Raw genomic sequence first — 22,576 nt, 5'->3', positions numbered from 1 at the left:
TTTTTCCTCTGGGACTTCTAGGGCTTGCTGAGCCTTAGGGAAGTGCTTCTCCAACTTGGATGTGCATATTATCCATCCACGGATCTTATTAAGATACAGGTTTCTACTGGACAGGTGAGGCCTGAGGTTCTGTGTGTCTAACAGTCTTACAGGTGATGGTCATGCTGCTGTTCCATAGACCACACTGAGAGATGCAAAGCTTGTCTGTTTTCTCTCTGTCCCTTGTTCTGTCCTGTATATGCCTTCTGAGCATGTCCTCGGTGTTTTGCAAATTTATCAGGATGCCTGATTCTCCAAAGTCATACCTCTTTGAGAAATTATCCTTCAAATTATCTAATGAGGCAATTAAATTGTAACTGAGCTACCAAGTACCTCTCTGTCTTATTTTCTGATGACCTCACCTTGTAAGCGACAACGGAAATATGTGACTAGTGCTCAACTAATGGTTGTTTCACAGATACACACAAGGAGAATCTCTGTCTTCCTCATGCTACCTACATGCCTGTCCTGGTGTTCCTCGTCTTCATATTATGTGGATGCATGCCAGGGGCACGTATAAAGTGTTCTTCCTCTTCCCTTCCCTGTGCCTTTCCTTAGGACATGCACGTCATCAGCACTGATGAGAACCAAGTGTTTGCAGCGGTCCAAGAGTGGAACCAGAATGACACGTACAACCTCTACATCTCAGACACACGTGGAGTCTACTTCACCCTGGCCTTAGAGAATGTCCAGAGCAGCAGAGGCCCTGAGGGCAACGTCATGATTGACCTCTATGAGGTATGTCACAAGGCATGTGTGATCTTCAGCCACTGCAGTGCTATGACCGGCAGTTGAAGGCTACGGCTTGGCCCTTCCCTCAGTCATTTTAATGACTAGTTCCTTACGTGGCCTCGGTCTGTTTGGGAGAGGGAGGGGATTGCAGAACTTTTATATTGGTTAATTTGCAATTCACAAGACATCTCTGGGAGGGATTCTTTGTTGACCAAGTCCAGAAGACTTGGAAAGTATCTGGGGAAGCAGTCAGGTAATTAAAAGGTTTAAATAAGAGTGGGCCTAGTATGAAGCTTGAAAATAGTCTTAAAGGACTAATGGATGTCAGGGGTAGAGCAAGGGAGTGACCGGCAGTGCTGTCTTACGTCTCATAAGAAAGAACTAAGAGAACATCTTTGCACTGCATCAGAACACACTCCCTTGACAAATGCTTTGCCTATTTAGGTCATGCAGAATATTGAGCAGAGTTCCCTGTGCTGTACAGTAGATCCTTGTTACCGATTTTAAATATAGCAGTGTGTCCTTGTCAATCCCAAACTCTCAGTCTATCCTTCATACATGTGTAACTGAATCACATTGCTGTACATGTGAAATTAACACAACATTGTTAATCAACTATGCTCCAATACAAAATGAAACTTGAAAATTATTGTAGCTAAATATTGGGGAAAAAAAGAAGACACTCACTTGGACTTGAAGACCTTTCTGACTACATAACCTCTACAAGCTGATTGTCATCTTCTCAGGGGTCCAATGTATGAGATAAGATTCATAGGTCTTTCTTTTCCTAAAGAGGGCTAAGGAGGAGAAACAAAAAGCAGAGTTTACCAGATTTCCTTAAGGGAACTCTGACCCTTTTTTTCTCAGAAGGACCAGGTTCAAAATAAAGTCATGTGGTGGCTCAGTTAGCTTTCATGACAAACACCAACACTTTACTGGCTATTTAAAGTAGAGTCAGGTAAAAGAAAGCTGCTATTTGGGGACGGATTTTATCCATGCATCAGTCTTGTGCTATGAAGGATTCATAGTGGGTTTTAATGAGCCATTACAAAAGTCATATTTGGAATTTGGGAAGTACAAACATCTACTTATATTCTATTGAAAAAATAGTTATAAAACTGATTTAAATGTGTTCAGTCACAATGATACTGTCATTTGTTTGAGGATAAGCTCAGAGAATATAAGTTGTTTGTATGATGAGTAGAAAGGGAATCATATCCAGTTATGTCAAAGAAAGAAACCAATTTCACGTAAGAAACATAAACCTATCATTGGAATTCTTTTAATGCTCTCTATATTCCTTCATCTTTAGGTATTTTGGGGAATTTTCTTCTAGTGTCTAAACTTCTCTGTATATATAAAGGCATGTTAGCAAACTGTAAGCACAACTCAGAGCTCAAGTATTTGTAATGGAAATTACAGTAGACAGCATAGGACATAGTGTGTGTGTATATATTTAGGAAAATACCCTGCAAACTTTTTATGCAGTCACAAAATTCTTCCACTTCATTTCCTGCCCATGTTCCAGATAAATATAGTATCATATATCTCAGCCTCAAACTGAACATGTATTCTGGAAAACATTTACATATTCTAGTGATTTACTTTTAAATCCATGTTGGATAAAATTGTGATTTAGGGTGTAAATTTTGGAGTCAAGCAGGCTGGGTTTAAATCCTGACCATGCCACATATATATCTCCGTGAGATAAATCCAACAACTTTTGAGCCTTAGTCTCCTTGTTTAAAATAAGGGGATAAATGTAATATCTACTTGGTAGGATTTCACTGAGGATGAAATAAGCTAATCTTCTTAAAGTACTGTGAACAGTGCCTGAAATATAGCAATACTCAACAGATTATAGATAGCATAATCAATATTACATTCCAATGAGGTTAAGCCTGAAAACAATGTTCTAGTCTTAAAACCAACCCATATTATTTAAATGCTCAACGTACTTCCACTGTTCAGGATCTCTACTCCTTCCTGTATTGCAGTTAGCAAGGCCACATGCCATCCTTTTTCACCAAAGTTGTCTTCTTATGACATGCTTGCATGCTCAGTCATGTCTGACTCTTCTCAGAGTGTGTAACCCTATAGACCAGAGTCCTCCAGGCTTCTCTGTCCATGGGATTTCCCAGGCAAGAATACTGGAGTGGGTTGCCATTTCCTTCTCCAGGGGATCTTCCCAACCAGTGATTGAACCTGGGTCTCCTGCATTGCAGGCAGATTCTTTACCATCTGAATCTTTTCTTATAAACAAATGTAAATTGTCACATTTTGGTCCTCTTTTGTAAATGTCATATAAACATTTAAACTTTAAGTGTGTTTTCTTGAAATATCACACATTTTCTTGCTTTGATCCAGCATTTACAGTGGGAATATCTTGCTTCGAGAGTGTGAAATCTATTCAACTGTCCCACACTAATCAGCCTCGGATCTGTCCCTGCTCTCTTGAAAACATTTTCTGATTTTCAGGTGGTGTTTTTCCTTCCTGATGACCTTCTCCCTCTTTTTAAGTCCATGTGGAATAGTTTCTCTGGTTAATTTTATTTTCTGCCAAAATGGAGAACATTTTAATTAGTCCCTTGATGATGGAAAAGATGACAGATTTGAGCAAGAATGACTTTGTCATGTCCTGTTATTTGCAACTGCTTCCATGAATGGTTTTCTGAAATCAAAAATTACTAGCAGGCAGGGACTGAGAAGAGGAACCAGAGTGACTGAGCACGGCCAGCCATTTTTCGGTAACCTTTATGTCTTCCCTTTGCATCTCTCCTTTCGGTTGACTGTCTGTAGGGAAGCTGCTGGCTCTTATTACCCTCACTTTGAACGGTGGTGGGCCTACATTATGTAAAGGTGTTCTGCATCCTGGGGCCAGGGGAAGAAGAGGCTTTGTTTTATTAACCTGGCAGTTCACAGCAACTTGATTTGAAATTGATGTGATCAGAACAGCAATGCCATATAGGCCAATTACGTAGATAGAAAGAATATTGGCTGACACGGAACCTGGCACAAGTGTTCCTTAAAGCTGATTGTTCTGCCTAGCAGGAAGCTGAAAGCCATCCAGCATGGATTTCCCAGTCGAACGGCAATGAATGATGAGTGGTTAGAGATAAATGAGAAGTAAGAAAATCCATAAATGAATTAATAAGGAGGAGAGATGAGCAACACGCCAGGAGGGGGTGACAGAGAGAGAATATATAGAATGCACGTCTGCCCACGTTTTGGGGGGGACAGAGGAAGGTGACTTGCACTCTTGGCTTCTACATGCTGATCGCCTGCTGTTCTCGTGTGCTCTTTAAATTATGTGAGCCGAGGTGAACTGTGTAATGTGACTGTGTGATGAGTCTGTGTATCAGGCATATGTATTGTTGGTGAGTCTGTGTGGGAAATGCAGAGGGAGGCACAGTTCTCATGAAAAATAATCATTTTATTCACTCTCTCCTTGGAACCTTACAACAAATGCAGTTCTCTCTACACCAGAACCATGTGTATTTATGTATTGAGATAGGGAAATGTTGGGGACAAAGTGTTGGGGCTCTATCTTACATGGTTTAGTTATTAAAATACCAAAAATCCCCCTCAATGTGAGGTAACCACTGCCATGGACCCCATTCATGAAGAGTCAAGATGTGAGTCAGGAAAGTTGGCCTCAGAGCAAAAATGCTGGGTAGTGATTTTTGTTGAAGAAATATCACAGTAAATAGATAATATTTGGTATACCACTTAGGATACCATTTAAACACTTTATAAAGAAGCTTTTAAATTATCTCATTCAATCTATATATTAACTTTATGACACAGAGACTGTAATCATCACTCTTGTTTATAAGTAAATGGAGGCAGAGAAAATGCAATAATTTTTTATAAGATTACAAAGCTCATAAGTGTCAGGATTAGGATCTGCATTCTAGAGTGTGCAGTCTTTTAACCAGAAACTATTGTGTGTCTCTAGAAAGATCAGCCTTCAGGCTTCTATTTGATTGTGGCCAAGTAGTAACCATAAGATAGAAGCCCATTAGAGAGCAGCATAAATCGTATTAGACGATACCTACAGGGGAGATCAGACGGGAAGAAGAAAATGGTCTGGGAAAAAGCCAGCATAAACAGAATCAGCAGATGATGGCTTTGGACCTATTCACCATTTACTAAACCAAGTCCTGAGCCTGCAGTTTAAGCAAATTCACCCTATGTTATCCTGAAACTCCCAATTTTGCCTGGTGGATGTGTTCATGCAAGAGAATCCTAGAAACAAGTGTCCTAAAATTCTGTCATTCCTGAGGAGCACAAATTCTCCAGTGGCACCATGTGGAGCAGGTCACATAAGACAGCAGGCCTGATGGTGGCCGGAGCAAAAGAGCTGTGATGAGTGTGTCTGAGACATGTGGTTCCTGGTATATCCATCTGGAGTGGATGATGATACGGAGTCTGACAGCTTTGGGCAATATCCTCCCTCCTCTGGGAAGGGGATATTAATTAATGATGATGGCGAGCCCTTTGGTTTAATGGACAATGACAGTTCACCCCAGCCAAGCAGAAGGGGTTGTGTTGAGAATGAAGCCACCTGGCTGCGAATTCAGAATGCACGGAATGTATGCATGCAGGAGTGAGGCACAGTGGGCGGTATGACAGATGTGATTGGTGAGTGGTGCACGTTGTTACACACATAGTGTCTTCTGTAAGTTATGAGCTGTTGCTGCTGCTGCAACAGCATGTCCGACTCTGTCGATTCAGTCATGTCTGACTCTGTGTGACCCCATAGACTGCAGCCCACCAGGCTCCCCTGTCCCTGGGATTCTTCAGGCAAGAACACTGGAGTGGGTTGCCATTTCCTTTTCCAATGCATGAAAGTGAAAAGTGAAAGGGAAGTCGCTCAGTGGTGTCCGACTCTTAGCGACCCCATGGACTGTAGCCCACCAGGCTCCTCCATCCATGGGCTTTTCCAGCCAAGAGTACTGGAGTGGGGTTCCATTGCCTTCTCCAATATAATGAGTACCTCTCTCTATAAGAGAAAACTCCACAATTCTGATGATGTAGCTACACCTTGCTTCTCGGGGAAAGACTACCTCTTACAATCCAGTGTAAGAGGTAGGGAAGAAAATTCCTCTCCCATTTAGGGCATAGTTATTGCAAGACATAGAATATACCCTCAAATTATTTAAGATGATTCTCTCCCTGGGTAGGGGAGTGCTGCCTGACCAAGACAACAGGGAAGGCAAAAATACTTAGTCTTTGTTGGGAGTGGGTTCTCTGATGGCAAAGGCACTGGCTGGGTATGTGTCTCTCCTGGCTGGGATCCTCTCTTTAGAACAAAAATATCCTGTCTCCAAAGACATTATGGTGGCAATATGTTCTCTTTCCCGCCATTGTCGTTGATTCATTTTTAAAATTCTCTTCTAAGTTTGAGATTTCAGATTCATAATTAAAGTCTGAGATAGAGAGGTTGGGAGGAATCAGCTCCCAGTCAGCATCAGGGAAATAAGCAAAAATTCCTGTGCAGGAATCTTTCTAACATGGCCACCATGTGGAATGTATGAAAGATCTGGGGTAGGAAAGCACCTTCTAGGGAAAGAAACAAAGGAGATATCTGGAGTTCTTTCTTTAAATCACCAAAGAAATCTAAGTCCCTGTACCTGGCATATTCTGACTCTCAAAAAACACCTGCAGAGTGAATGTATACTTCCTTAGACATTCTAGGTGCTATTTTCCTGGTACTTAGAACACATAAGTGATGGATATTAAAAATATTAATTGAGCAACTACTGAGAACATGTACTGAAGAATGAATAAAAAGCAATTTCCTGTAATATCTGCATTTAACATTTCTCTCAGGATGAGAGAGAAGTTTGAAGAACTAGTATTGCCATAGGGTTAGTTTCTTGGGTTCTCAAGTTAGACACACTGATGTGGAGTCCGTTCCTAAGGTTCTTGGGGGAATGACCTTAGAGTGATTGGCCCCATCCAGACTTTGGTTCTTGCATGTGTAGAATGAGGGTGCAATGAGTCTGCCACTTACACTGCATGGGGAGATGGATGTGCACTTGCTTGCAAAAAGCCTTTCATGTCATGTCTGACATTTCTTAAGTATTTAATCAATTTGGGGCACTGTGAATTTGTTCTCTCTTCTAATGAAGAATTCTTACTACCTATTTCACTAAAAACAAAAGTAGCACTTCCTGTATAAAGTGACTTTCAATTATTAATTGCAGTGAGAGAATATGATGGATTGAATGATAATCCAGAAGTTATACCCGATGAGACATGATGATATGAGAGATGACAGGAGAATCTAGGAAGAATTCACATGTGGTAAGAAGTTTGAGGAGTACCAGACACATTTCCAGGAAGACCATTGCCCTTGAGAAGCTTACATGGTTGTTGAGAGCCAAGATGTAGATACCATCTGTGTGAGAGACATATTGAAGGACAGAGAAGAAGAGTTGGGGACAGTCAGGATTAAAAGAGAGGTTCTGGCTTCTGGTAAAGACTTACTGAGCTGGGTCTTGAAGGATGGGTAGGGAGAGGTCAGCATTGGGATGCTGTCCCAGGAAGTGGGAGTAGCCTTCATGATCAAAGAAAGGAAGACAAGAGAAGTACAGGTGGCACGTTGAGGCTGATATCCTGAGGTCAGGGCTTTGTGTTGTCTTGAGGTTTGAACTCTGACACTTTATGTTGAAAAATCTAATCAACGTGGTATTTTTGGCTTGTAGGATGTTAGAGAATAAGAAATAATTACTAATTAACTTTGAAACTTTTGGTATCATATTCCCCCATATGACAAAGAAATAAAAGTGGCTTCTCAACATACTCAGCATCTTTGTGCAGAATTGAGACAAGCAGGAGAGGTAATAGCAATTCTTCCCTGAAGCGAGGCAGACTGCCAGCAGTGGGATGTGCCATCTCCACAAGCATATCTTCCTGACCTCTGTGTTTATGTGAAGGCATGCTTCCAGTGGGAATACTACTCCACCCTCCACCCCGCAACCTGCCCTGTCATCACACCACAGCCCACCCCAGTGCACAAATGGGCTCATGATGTGGATGCAGAGCGAGTTGTCTGGAAACAAAAATGTGTACCCTCATCCTCAGCAGAAACCTAGACCTTAGACACACACACACACACACACACACACACACACACACACATTAATACATATATGCATATATGTACGTACATACACACACACACACATATACACATATTCCACACTTTGGGTATTAATACTGCTCCCTTAGTATCCAGAGTCCACAGTAAGAGGGTAGAAGTTCTAGAAACATAATGAGACCTCATAACAAGCCTGCACTGTGACAGGCGGGTGGGCTTCTCAGGCTCAGGGAAAAGGAACCATGAGTGGCACAAAAACCTAACAGCAGGCAAGGGTGCCCATCTTTGTAGACCAAGCCAAAGAAGCCTAAATAAACAGATAAACAGGATAAGAATACACTCCAAATGGGATTTTCCTGGATTAAGTGCCTTGGCCACAAGAGGAAAATAAGCAGACCTTCTTCAGCTCTATCCTTTATTGTGATACATCCCCCTGGCTTTGCTAAGTTTGTACTCCTCAAGATAAGGCTGAAGGCCAGGTTGCCAGAGATGAATTACAAAGCTCTAGAGGCATTTGATAAAGCCAGACAATTGGGGGCCAATAAAGTCACCCGCTTCTGCAAATCAAATGCACCAACTTCTAAACACGTGTAGCCCTGCTCTGACACCTGGGCCAAAAGAGGAATGGGGCGGGAAGTGGCAAGGGGACTACTGGAATGGGTAATGTTTTTTCCTTCTCTATGTCCTATAAACTACAGTGTTGCATTGTCCATGTTTGGTACTGCTATGGAGGGAAGACGGGTACAACTGTGGGAAAATTCTGATTTATGAAATCAAAGCTTTAAAGAATTGTCAGTATAGTGTCATTTAAATATGTAGCAGCCTCTCGAACATATGCAAGACCACCATGGGCTTCTCTGGTGTGTAATCCTTATGGAGCCGGTGTAGTGAATAAATAAACGTTGTTTGCAATTAACATACCATTGTTAAGAGGTAGAGTATTTCTGGAAATTTACGTCTTCCACATTTGTGGAGGATCCACAGTGTGTAAAAAAGTATTCTGGCTACTGTTACAGGCCCCAAATGAAGCTTGTTTTCCTAAGTAGTTCAAAGTATTCCCCCCAGCAACTCATTTATACCATTTATTTGCTTAACAAACTTGTTGTTGCAAAAGAGTACAAAGTTGGCTCAACTCTAAATTATCCCAGATGCCAAAACAGCAGGTACGAACTAATGAGGTTTGACTGTGTCAAAAGCAAAGGCAAAACGTGCGTGTTCTATTGATCGAAGCCCAGCCTCTTTGAATTGACAAAGTCAGAGCTGTATTTGCTGAAAGAATGTCGGAAGTCTAACAGATTTGGGTGTGAACCCCAAGTCTTTGTTATCCTCAGCAATTAGATTTCATTTATGCCTCAGTTTCCTCATCCATAGAATCAGGATGATAGGTGCTGTGCAGGTTTATAGCGAATATTGGAGGTTTTACCTAAAAAGGACCGGGTTTAGTGTTTTGTACATGGCAAGAACTGAAACCATGGTTTCATCCTTCTGCTTAAATTTTTTCATATTATAATATAAAGGACCTGAGTTAAGTTAAATGGGCTCAGGTATTCTTTCTAGCTTATTCATTTAGTCTCTGCTTGTGCTCCAGAAAGCCACTTAATCTAAGTTTCTATTCCCTCATCCTCAGATGAGGCTATATCTCCTTGGCTTTCGTGAGGATTAAATGAGATAACCTTTGCAGACTGTTAGAATGCACCTGTCAACACATTTCAGACCCTTTTCTCACTACCAAGTTTTCCTGGATTGTTATAATTTAAAGTAGAGTCAATTATGCATAAATATGTTGAATTCTAAAACACCTGAAAAATATGACACATAACAAATGATTTGTTCCTGCACAGTTTTGGCAACTTCTCTATCGTTGCATCTTTCCTAAGATATAAAAAAGAAAAAGTAATCATGTTTGTAGAGTCAAATAAATAATAAGGGCTGTTTATGGTAGGATTAATAGTATTATAGAAATTGAGGAGGAATTGTTTGACAATTTAGGAAAACCACTACTTCTTTATGTTTAAAAGTTGTTCGCATTTGCTTCATGTATTTTGGTAGTTTAATAGATCTTTTACAGAAAAAAAAATAGTGGTAGTCATTGGATCCAGAGTTTGCACTGATCTCTTTTAATTGCCCAAGGCTGTAAATAGTGCAGTGATTTCATCATTAAGGGCAGGGGCTGTGAAACCACAGAGCTCTGGGTTAAAATCCTTGGTCTGCCTCTTACCATTTATATGACATTAGGCATTATGATCCTGGGCAACTCACTTTACCTGAATGAGCCTCAGTTTCCTCAATTGTGAAACAGAGTAAATTATATTTACCCAAAAAGACTTTTGCAATAATTAAAGAAGATAAAGTATTTAAGACTATCAGTGCTTGCCTAAAATAAAATAAAAGTTGTCGCTGTTAAGTTGCTAAGTCTTGTCTGACTCTTGGTGACCCCATGGACTATAGCATGCCAGGCTCCTCTGTTCTCCACTATTTCCTGGGGTGTGCTCAAATTCATGTCCATTGAGTTGGTGATGCTTTCTAACCATCTCATCCTTTGCCACCCTCTTCTCCTTTTGCCTTCAGTCTTTCCAAGCATCAGGGTCTTTTCCAGTGAGCCAGTGCTTTGTATCAGGTGGCCAAAGTATTGTACCCCCTATTTGTTTATCATTTGCCAAGCACAGAACCAACAGCATCAGTTTATCTCTAGGCAGCTGTAAGGTACTGTCAACCTACCTTAGAGGAGATAAGAAGACTGTCAAACTTGCACTGGGCTCGCCTTGGCATAGGGGTCATGGGGCCATTACATTGTCTCCCACAGCCCAGGGAGTCATGCATAAGCACAACCCTCACTCTCATTCCTTCAAGACAAGTGATCACAGTTAAATTTGATAGTCTGGTTTCTTTTTTAAGGAAAATAATTACATTTCTTCTCAAATTGAGGTATTTTTCAGCCATGTCAATTTTTCCCAGGTAGCAGGGATAAAGGGAATGTTCTTGGCTAACAAGAAGATTGACAACCAAGTGAAGACTTTCATCACATACAACAAAGGCAGAGACTGGCGTTTGCTGCAGGCTCCAGACACAGACCTAAGAGGGGACCCTGTGCACTGCTTGCTGGTGAGTCTTCATATGGGGGTGAAATGCCCTACGTACTGAGGGCTGGAGATGGAGGTAAAAAAGCAGAGGCACATGGCCCCAGGGCTTCTTGCTCAACTGATGAACAGGAACGGATGGGGAAGGGTGTGAAGGCGGATATAGGTAAGAGTCACAGCTTTGCTGCTGGTGATGGACCAAAGCCATAAGAAAACATAAGTAAGGTTCTTGCTTATTTCCAAGGATGTTCAGTTGCTGTCCAATTTCTGATAAGGACCACATATTGTAGTGTAAGGGAAACTATGATAGTTTCCATTTGTGGTGGGAAAAGGTACCCTTACTTTCCCATGAATAACCTGCTAAGGATCTAATGACAGATAAATTCAGCTGTCAAGTTGATGGACTGAATGCAGAATCGTGTAAGTATATTTTCCAGTGGCCATGCTTATTCATATTTTCAGAGAAATGTATGCCTCAAACAAAGGTAAGGATCACTGATTTAAAACCTGAATCGGAACTCTTTATAATATGTTCCATTCATGTATGTCATTATATAAAGCTGGTATTGATAAACTATGGTCTCTGGGGCAAATCTAGCCCACTGCTTGTTTTCTAAATAAAATTTTATTGGAACACAGTCATGCTTATCCACCTGTATATTGTCTATGGGTGCTTTTGCTTTACAGCGACAGAGTTGAGTAGCCATGGGAAACTGTGTGGTTCATCAATGAGATATTTACTATCTGATGCTTAAAAACAAATTTTTTGACCCCGACTTTGAAATATGGCTTGTAAAAACTTGTCTAGCATTGGGGCAGTAAGTAGATTAGATCAAATTATTTTTCTATTTGATTATATGATGGTGTCCAAGAGGAGAATCACAAATGTGTCTTGCCTTCAAGGAGCTTGCTGTCTACTTGAGAGAGACTAGATTAATGAATGAATGATTATAAGATCAAATCCTACTTTTCTTAGTATTTATGATACCTGCCCTTTACTTGACACATGAATTTGATACTGAGTGAATGAAGGAGGGGAGGCAGGGGTTAATTGTAAAAATAATATATCATTAAATGCTAATTTCTAGAAAACAAATCCAAAGTTTCATTTAAATTCATAAAAGGGAGAGAGCAGTCTATAAAGCTAGAGAAGAGACCTCTTAGTTTTAGTAAGAAGGGCTTGATATATACCAATTATTCACACCCACCAAACAATCCCAGCTTTATTTAATGGTATGCACACTGGGCATGCTTCCTTCTGTCCCATGAAGTCTGAGCGGTCACTATGCAGGTTCGTCTCCTACAGCTGTAGGCAGGTCACCCTCCCAGTGGAGAAGATGCCACAGCCATCAGTTCAGTTCAGTTCAGTTCAGTCGCTCAGTCGTGTCCGACTCTTTGCGACCCCATGAATCGCAGCACGCCAGGCCTCCCTGTCCATCACCAACTCCCAGAGTTCACTCAGACTCACATCCATCGAGTCCGTGATGCCATCCAGCCATCTCATCCTCTATCTTCCGCTTCTCCTCCTGCCCCCAATCCCTCGCAGCATCAGAGTCTTTTCCAATGAGTCAACAGCCATAGCTTGACCTTATTAGCTGCAGAGGATATCACAGTTGTCATCATGTATCAGGGGAAGCAGTCTGACATTCTGCCTCCCACTCAGCTTATATCCCTATTAGTGGCAACTTGCAGGGGGGAAAAAGCCAGTTGTTACTCAGTACACAAATCCAGTTACAGAGTGAGTGAATGCAGCAGTTATGTATTGAATGCCTACTCTATTCAAGGCATATAGCATTTAAAAAATGTTTATTTATTTTTAATTGATTGATGATTGGTTTACAGTATTGGTTTGATTCCTGTCATGCATCAACATGAATTAACCATAGGTGTACATTATGTCCTCTCCCACTTGAATTTTCCTCACACCTCCCGCCCATTCCCACCCCTCTAGATTATTACAGAGCACCAGTTTGAGTTCCCTGAGTCATACAGCAAATTCCCACTGGCTATTTATAAGGCAAATAGCATTTTAAAAACATGCCTGCCTTCCTCATTCAGCTGTTCCAAGTTGAAGCCAAAGATGCAGGAGATGTCCCAGTGGCTTAATGCCATCGTCCATCCCATCATGCATGTTGATGACTGCGTGCCCGTGAGAAAGAGTCAACTGTGTCACCTAAAGAGGCTTTCCTGGGTGCTCTGGCATCGTAAATGGACCATTAGAAATGCCTCTTACACAAAGCACTTAGTGAGACATTCCTTGCTCCACCCCCAGCCCAGAGTTAGGAAGTCTAACTGCTGTGCCTCCGAGTTATAAATGCCGTATCAGCTTACATCCCCATCTCCGCTGAGACCATCCTAATACAAGCATCATCATTCCTCCCTTTCCCTACAGTGACAGCTGCTCCTCCTGTCTCTACCTGGCAACTTCATCTCACCATAGCAGCCAATGCCACCTTTTTTTCCCCCTTAAATCTAACTTCATTGGGTTGAAATATGCATACATAAAAGCATTTTAAGAGTTTAGTGATAAATCTTGACAAATGTATAGACCCATGTAACGGCTACCGCAGTCAAGATACAACATTTTAATCACTCTAAAAAATTGCTCTGTGCCTCTTCACAGTCAGTACCCACACCCTTGGCCCTAGACACCCTCCGATTTGCTTTCTTTCATGAGAGATTAGATTGTTCTTTTCTAAAATTTTACTAAAGGTGTCAACTTGAACTTTAAAAATTCAGACCATGTCCCTCCTTTTACTTAACCTTCTAATGACTTTCTAATTCAGATGGAATGAAATTCAGATATTTGACTGTTGCCTGCAAGATTCTACATGGTCTGGCCCCTGTCCATTTCTCCTGGCTGGTCTCTGGACTCTCTCTTTCCTTACACACTGGCCATGGTGAGGGAAGAGGTCGCGCCTTTCCATACCATTGGCTCACCTCACTCTTATGTTTTAGGCTCTGTATCTGCCATTATATTTTATCTCTTAAAATGCCCTTCTTCTGGTATGACTTTTTTCTTCGCATTCAGATCCTTGTTTGAGAACCTTCATCTCAGGAGCTTCCTTGAGCATCCTCTGAAACTGCACTTGGTCCAGTGTTTTGTTTTGTTTTTTAATTCAGGATCTTTCTCACTCTGAAATCAGCACATGCATCTGTTGACTTGCTAGTATATCTCCTCCCACTCACTGTGAGCTCCACAAGCATAGGGACCATGGCGCTCTTTTTGGTCACTCCAAAGAGTTAGCTCAAGAGCCATACTTGACACATGGTGGGTGCTTAATACTTGTGTTGGGGAGGGTGTTGTCTTTGTTTCAGCCAGACATGCCATCGACAGATGTTTGAGTTTCATATTTGGACTTTAGGGGAAGGCTTTCCTTGCCACTGATAGTCACACTGGAAAATTTTTTATAATAGCCACCTTCTGAAGTTCATATGCACCAGTTGACCCCACAGTTAACAGAATCACTAGGCTCATTAAGACTGAGGAAAAATCAGTGAAGGAGATTTAGATATATGGTACCCAAGAGTCTTTTGGCCTTCCTCCCTCTTTAATCTCATTATTTAATGTAATTTAAATCTGAGCTTTAGAAAACAGGCAGTAGAATGAGGAGAAGAAAATGAAAAAAGGAAGAAGAAGCAACAAAAACACTCATACAACTCTGCCAAGGCACAGAGTAAGAAAGATCTTTGAGCTTCAGGAGACCCAGACTGTTAAAAACTTCCTTAGGTTTGGGAGCTGGTAGCAGAGAGGAGATAAACAGAGATTTTAGATTGTGAATACTTGGAAAGTGACAGTGTCACTGGAAACACAGTCTAGTGATTAGAAAAGAGATTTGTCTTTCTTCCCCCCAGCAGAGTTGTTGCAAGTGTGGAACAAGTTCAGAATTGCAGCCCCAAATGGAATGTTCCTGGTAAAATATATTATATAGAAATAAGACATCCAGGGTAATCTGGGCTGTATTTTTAGGACTTTCAGACTGATTGCCTGGAGGGCTCAGCTGGGATTTCCTTCCCCTGAAGACCACATTGTACAATTGGATGGGGTGTTATAGGTCATGGTCCACCTGACTGCAGAACCTCAGGATTGGGCTCCCTAGAGGCAAAATGTGAGCTGAGCCTGTGACAAATCGTTGGGCCCCAAGGGAAAGCCTAGTGTTTCATGGAGAGAAACCATGCCTTCTTGATGGGTTCAGTTGGCAGCTTCCTGCTGGAGCTAAGCTGCAGCTGCCCTGGGAGACTCGACCCTGCCTCCTGCTCCTCTGCGCGGGTTGCAGCTTTCCATATTCTGCTGAATCTGAGCAGTGCTGAACGCCCTACACCCAGCCAGGTGGCTGGGGGCCACCCTCTTCTTTGTCCCCGACTCCTTACAGAAACTTCAATGGATCCCACGCTCCAACTCAAGATCAGAAACTGTACAAGTGCGTGTGTAGGATGTCTTGTGTGTGTAGGATGTCTTGTGTGTGTAGGATGTCTTGTGTGTGTAGGATGTCTTGGATCATTTAACCCTTCTCTGCTGGTCACCCACAGTGCCAGGAAGACAGCAATTCATTCATAGATCAATTGACTTGAACAGGCATTCCCTGAACACTTGCAGTGGCCAAAGGATTTTGTTGGTTAAAATAAGAAATACAAGAACAAGGCCAAAGGAGGGGGATTGGGGTCTAGAGGTCCACGGTATACTTCAAGAGCACGTGAACTCCCTCGATTTGAATGCAAACCTTTGTGTGTGCTTCCTCTGTGCACTTTTCTTGGGAAAGAGTCCTCAGTTTGCATCAGAATTTCAAAATCTGTACTTGACCCCAGAAAGATTGATGACTAAGGATCTAGTTGCTCCTGGTATTGACCAGCTGGTGATACTCTATGCCCTATACCTATGTGTGAGTCAGAACCACAGGCAGCTTCCAAACACATGTGTTGGTCCCTCCGTTCTTGTAGGTCAGCTCCTAGATCATGGTGATTTCAGTGTACAGTTTTGTAGATTTTTAATATGAGAAGTGAGGGGAAATAGATAAAGGTCTTTGAGATAAGCTGTGTTTTAACTCATACTAAATTAGAGATAACTCATGCTGCAGTCCATGGGGTCGCAAGTTGGACATGACTGAGCCACTGAACTGGAAAGATACTCAGTATATGTTCCCTAATGAGGGAAAAGAAGGCAGGAGGGCAGAAATGGACAAAGTGCTTCCTGCCTGAGCAAAATGTGCCTAAGAACTGGAAGGCATTGTTTCATGTTTTCTAGGAGTTTGCAGTGGTTTGAGAGACATTATAACAACCTCTCTATCAATCTTTGGTGACCTCACCTTAATAAATATCCCAAATTGTTCAAGTGTAAATGTTTAAATTTAAAAAGTGAAGATGAATCACTTAATATCATTTTTCTGCAATGTGGACCATGTAACTTTCTTGAAAAAAATGGAAGAAAGGGAGAAAAAAAAAAAAAAAAACCACCATAGAATATTTCCCTTGTACCAGTTGGGGGCAATCCAGTTCTACAAATGTGCAAGTGAGGGAAAAAAAGTACACGAAAGAGATCGTTTGTAATGTTGCTGCTACTGCATGAACTCGTGTCCTTTCTTCCCAAATTAATTTTTCTCAGGCCTCCGAAAGCCATAGCAACAGAGCAGTGCTGAAATGACCAGTTGAAAATGCTCTCTTTCTCATGTAACGGCAAGTGCCCTCTCATACATAATCCTTGGGTCAGGTGACGACTTAGTTTCACAGTCTTCCGGACTGTGGGGTGATGAAGCATGTGACCAGTGGCTGACTTAAGATTGCCACCTGGGTGCTCTCTTGGACAGGGCTATCCTGCTCTGTTGGTACAAAAGGCCATCCACTAAGCCCCTGTGTCTAAGTATAGTAGTAATCGTTTCTTTGAATACCGTGGAGATTCTCACGTTATTCTGGTAATGTGGTTCATAACAATACCTAAGCCCATGTGCTTCTGGCATTGTTCTGAGTAGAACAGTAAAGTAAGGTCTTTCATGCCCTAACTTGAAGGTGCTGCCTGATAGTTCAAGTATTTATTGATTGTCTTTTTTAGATTCTATGTGAGGTTTCACAGAAGATGTAAAGTAATAATACTTGGTGTTTTCTCTTTATTTGTCGAGTGTATCTCTTAGGGCGATAAAACTCTGCATACTCGATGACGTGATCCAGGATTGTGTGTGGTAAAATAAGCTGTGATAAATCAGAGAAAGCAAGATCTGATAGGTTGCAGTTGTCAGGCACATTTTTATGGACACATGGTTTGACACCTCTGGTTATCCTGTCTCAGCATCTGCCTGAGAGTTGGTCAACACTTCCCTGGGGCCTCTGTAGGATGCAATACCCTCGCTAATCTTCCTCTTGGACAAAAGGCAGCCAAGTTTTGGGGTCTGACTGTTTCTTCTTACAGGGGTGGTCTTCTTTACCCTTATGGAACATTGTAGAGTACGAATTCCATTTTTGAAAGTTGTGCATGAAATTGTCATGCAAAGCCAACCATTTGTTATGGTAATCATTCCTTGGGAGTTTACTCCGTGTCGGCAGTGATGGAAACACCCTACTGTGACCCATTGTGTCATTTCACCAGTGTTTCAGCTGCTTTTACTTCTGAGTTTCATTTTCAGTTTGTCATTTACTCTAGCCCATCTAAATATATAAGCACTGCGTCTCTGTCACTCTCCGAATATATGCTGGCTGAGACTTAACAGAGCAGAATGAAAGTAATAACAGAGGTGTATTGGTGATTTCAAAACTCAAGTCGATGAGATTAGAAAATAATCTTCCTGAGAGATGAAAAGCGACGTGGGTTCAGTCACAAACTTGTTGTTGATGATTCAGTACAAGACCGATTGTAAATGAAATTTGTGTGAGATTTATTATCCTGTTTTTTTTTTTTTTAAACTGTTGATGTCTTCATCTGAAAACTTGATCGAGTTTTGTATTCACAGACAAGTCCCTTAAATTTTCATTTAAATTGTTGTTTCTTGTGTGCTTCATCTACAAGAACTTCTATGTTGAATTACACTGAATCTGATAATACCCTTACACAGACACTATGTCAGTTGTCTGGCGGATGTAAGGACAGTTCCACGTGTTATACAGCCTCTTCTACAGAACTGAGACCAAGGCTTCATATGACTAAGTGACTTCTTCAGAGCACCCCCAGCCTGGCTGCACTTTCTGTCCAATCTCAAACCCCATTTCTCCTCATCGGTCTTACCCAACTACCTGGTGTATTATAGCTCCACTCTTCTGCTCCTTTTCTTTGTTGCCTGAAATGTCCTTTATCCTCTGAGCATCTCATCTGCAATTCAAATCCTACCCACCTTTGCCTCAGACACCTTTTTCTCCTTGAAATTTCCCCTTAACCAAAGTTAAATGTAGGCTCCTATCCCCTAGAATTTCATATTTTGTCTGTACTTATCTCATGGCTGTTAAAATATATTCCTTCATGGTAATCAATAGACAGATCTTAAATTGTTACTCCTTAGTGGCAGACCAAACTTTAGTCAGTGGTAAGTCTTTCATAAAACTACACCATGTGTTTTACAGATAAAGTATTAAAATGTTTGTCGAATGGCCAAATGGCAGTTATATCAGTAGACTAGACTTGAAAGGAAAATGCTCTCTCCTTCAACAGTTTGGCAGCTGTCTTATACTTAGTGGGCACCAGATATCTGTGGAATGAAATATGGGGGGATGGATGGGTTCATGGATGGGTGGATGGATGGGTGGGATGGTTGAATGAATAGATAGGAGCTCTGAATCTGAGCTTTAAACAACCATTTAAATGGTGTACTTTCATGATCCTCATTTCTCCTCTTCTCAGCCCTATTGCTCCCTACATCTTCACCTTAAGGTCTCTGAGAATCCCTACACATCAGGGATCATCGCCAGCAGAGACACAGCCCCCAGCATCATAGTGGCTTCAGGTAAGCAGCTTGCCTGGTTTGCTCACTGCTATAAATTGTATTTATTTTAAGAAGCCCAGTAGCTGTGCTTGGAACTTAATGAGCAAGCTAAAAATATTTTTGAAAGGCACCTAAGCCACCGACCCTGAAGCAAGTATGCTGAAAAACCCTGCTCAGATAGAGTGTTTGCAGTGGAAATCCACCTCGGGCAGTGCACACTGCCAGCACAGACCGTCGTTAGCTTTTGCAGAAAGTTCTCTTCACTAATGGTGATGTGCTCTCTCCAGGTAATATAGGTTCTGAGTTGTCAGACAGTGACATCAGCATGTTTGTCTCTTCAGATGCGGGAAACACTTGGAGGCAGGTAAGAAAGTATCCTGGTTAAGTTACTGGTGTTTAAATGTGTTAAAAACTGTCCAGATTGTTTCAGTTCTGGGAACTTAGTCACACATAAATCCTAAAGCTTCTCAATGTGTTTATTTCCTTTTTTGTTTTATGCATGGCTTACGAAAGTTCTGAGTTCAACAAATATTTATGAAATTTGATTTCTCTGCGTGATGAGTGAGCCTTTGCATGCATGCCTAGTCACTTTCATCATGTCTGACTCTGTGCAACTCTATAGACTGTAGTCCGCCAGGCTCCTCTGTCCATGAGATACTCTAGCCAAGAATACTAGAGTGGCTTGCCATGCCTTTCTCCAGGGGATCTTCCTGACCCAGGGATCAATGCTGGGTCTCCTGTATTGTAAGAGGATTCTTTACCATCTGAGCCACTAGGAAAGTCCTAAAAAATTGACACTTTATCACAGCCTATATGTAAGAAAGTTTAAAAGTAACAATGAAACCAAATTAGATATGACTGAATTTTCCCCTTAAAAGACAGCTGGAAATCTAGAGAGTTTATTATGTAGGGAACATGAAGCCTGGAAGGGAGATTATCTATCTAATGCCGGGTTACTTCCGTAAATTCCTCTTGCCTTGAAGTCAGAATAGAGGAGAATGCAGTGATTCAGAAAAAGCCATTACCCAGGTGGTGCTCTGAGATGTTTAAAGCTCATGTGCAGAAGACAGAGTAATAAGCATCAGGGCACATATGTTAGGGAGAGTAGAAACAGAATCACTTTCAGCCAGTGTGTTTAGCTTAAATGCTTCCCCTTTCTTCTGAATGAAAATTAGATACTCCTAGCTTATAAAACAGGCGCTTAATGAGGTTTAGCAGTCCTAACAAAATAGGTGCCTAATGCTTGGTTGTTACACTTCAATAAATATGTTTTAATAAGCCACTGACATTTAATTATCATACAATAACTAGCACCATAAATTGAAATCTAATGCACAGGTAATCACACAGCAGTGAGAATACTGCGCTTTAAATTTTAGACAGAGATGCCCATGTTACGGTCTAGTTACCATCTCCTAGCTTCATAGATCTGCACTGTGATTCACATGTTTTGAGAAGAGTGGGGCAGGAAAGAAACTTGCTTAAGAAATTCCAGGGGTTTTGATCTTGGAGATATAGGCACTCAGTCACTCAGTCGTGGCCAGTTCTTTGCAATCCCATGGACTGTAGCCCTCCAGGCTCCTCTGTCCATGGAATTTGCCAGACAAGAATGCTCAAGTGGGTTGCCATTTCCTTCTCCATGGATATATATAAGAACATGCATTATTAAGCTTCCTATGGACAATAGTTAGAGGCCAGGGTCACATTTTTTTCCTTCTAACATCTCAAACAAAGCAAATAAGTCTCTCCTATAGTCCTGGGGTACATCTTGAATGTAAGAAGTAGACAGAGTGGCAACAATTATTTCTATAGTGTAATCACAGACAAGGCTATACCAACAGAGTGACTGTGAGAAAAGAAGATGCATCTTGTATGGGGAGGTCTTAGAAATTGTCTCCAGCCAGTCTGCATTTGACCTCAGATTCCTCCCTCCACATACAGAAAGAGACCCGACGACAGTGTACCCAAAGGTATGATCTCGTTTTGATCAGAATTACTCTATGACTCACTAGAGAATCCGTGAGTTGAACAGGAACATCTGTCCCCTGTAACACTTGGAAACTTTGAAGTAATTGCATGTGGAAAGCACACTGTCATTCGCCCCGTCCTGGCATCATCCATTATCGTCTACCTGGTCCTAGGCAAGTCACCACTTCTTTCTAAACCTTCGTTTTCTCATCTGTGAAAATGAGAGTATTGGAATAGAGTGTCTCCAAGGTTTCTCTGATCTAAAGATGTGACCCAATGTAACCGTTGCACAAATGTCAACATAATCATAAATGGAACCCAACAGAGCTCACCACAAAATGACAAAAATAGAAATATGAATACATAACTCTTAGTCATTATTTAAATTTCTCTTGTGGCGCACCTAAAATCATTTCATGGAACTCCAGTGGTACATGTCACCCACCTGGGGAAGCATTGTTCATAACTGTGTCTCTCCACAAATTTGGGGAGACCCAGTTCTATCATGCCCACCAGGCTCCCCATCCCTGGGATTCTCCAGGCAAGAATACTGGAGTCTATGGGGTTGCACAGAATCGGACACGACTGAAGCGACTTAGCAGCAGCAGCAGCAGCAGTTCTATCATGGGGGCTCATGGAGAGATTATTTTTCCTCAAATGCACACTAATTCTCTGAACCCTGGGTGTGTGTGTGGTGGTGGTGGGGGGCTGTGTATGTGCTTTTCCTCTTCCAGATCTTTGAAGAAGAACACAGTGTTTTGTATCTGGATCAAGGTGGAGTCCTGGTTGCTATGAAACACACATCTCTCCCAATTCGACATCTCTGGTAAAGGCACCCGTTGCCCCTAAATCCTGTACCCAGGACTGGTTGCACACAGCTAAGACCAGTCTAAGTCAAGCTGACAGACCATAACTGTGCTTGTAGTAAATTATCATCATCTGCTGGAGTATAACTTATACCTTTGCTTTATTATAAGAAGCAAGAGGAAAGGAGAGAGAGAAAGTGAGAAAGAGAAAGGAGCTTACTTCTGCCCTTTAGAGAGGAATTATATATGGTTTTGGAATGTGACAGCTCCCCTCTCCCCCATCAGTACCTCCAGCGCCGCACACTTTCAATACAGTCATGGGTAGAATGGTTGTCAAGGATAATCTCTGAATAGCTTAGTTTTTCACAGCCACCCATCCCAAATATTGTCTCCTGAAGTTTAATGTTTGCATTCACTCTGTTCATTCTGCACAGAGATCAGCAGTGCGTGTCACTTCTGCTCTGATCTCATTTGGCCTCATTTTTGCGGGCAGGAGAGGGTGGTTTTCTGAAACTCTCCCTGTAGGTCTTCTATAGATGAACATGCAAGGCCTAACTTCCAGAGGGGTTTTCAATAGATTCCTTTATCTGTGTTTTTGAAAATGGCTCTCTCCACAGGCGGGTTCGTTCAAAGTCAAAGGCTTGATTTTCCCTCCAGGGTTGGTTTCTTTGGTGGACCAAAGGGAAAGCTGCAGAAATAAGAGAACCAGAGGCTTAGCCTGAGGGAAGGCATCCCAGAGAAAGGCAGAGGAAAGGAAACATCCTGTATGACCACCAGAGATGCAGAGTCCTCTCTTACTTTCAAGAGCCTGTTCTTCTGCCCCCTGTCACTCAGTGGGTCAGCCAGGATTTGTAACAATGTACGAAGGATACCACTAAGGGTTTGATCACATGGAGGTGGCTGATTCAAGTCTATCACAGTGGTCTCAGAAGGTGACTGTTCTCAGAA

The 22,576-nt window shown here is 41.8% G+C and overlaps 1 protein-coding gene across 4 annotated transcripts in view; it reads left to right on the top strand.

The window, feature by feature from the left end:
- Window positions 1-22,576, top strand: part of SORCS1 (sortilin related VPS10 domain containing receptor 1) — a 576,311-nt gene that overhangs the window by 449,174 nt on the left and 104,561 nt on the right. For all 4 annotated transcript variants that reach the window (XM_068961506.1, XM_068961507.1, XM_068961509.1 and 1 more), the window contains exons 9-13: window positions 598-777; window positions 10,835-10,981; window positions 18,773-18,875; window positions 19,142-19,218; window positions 21,557-21,648. In XM_068961506.1, coding sequence (XP_068817607.1) covers window positions 598-777; window positions 10,835-10,981; window positions 18,773-18,875; window positions 19,142-19,218; window positions 21,557-21,648 — 599 coding nt within the window. The remainder of the gene's footprint in view (window positions 1-597; window positions 778-10,834; window positions 10,982-18,772; window positions 18,876-19,141; window positions 19,219-21,556; window positions 21,649-22,576) is intronic.

Source organism: Capricornis sumatraensis, chromosome 23, assembly GCF_032405125.1.
Source record: "Capricornis sumatraensis isolate serow.1 chromosome 23, serow.2, whole genome shotgun sequence".
In the NCBI taxonomy this organism is placed as follows: Eukaryota; Metazoa; Chordata; class Mammalia; order Artiodactyla; family Bovidae; genus Capricornis; species Capricornis sumatraensis.
The sequence above is the reverse complement of the archived record's forward strand: the minus strand, read 5'-3'. Positions and strand labels throughout refer to the sequence as shown.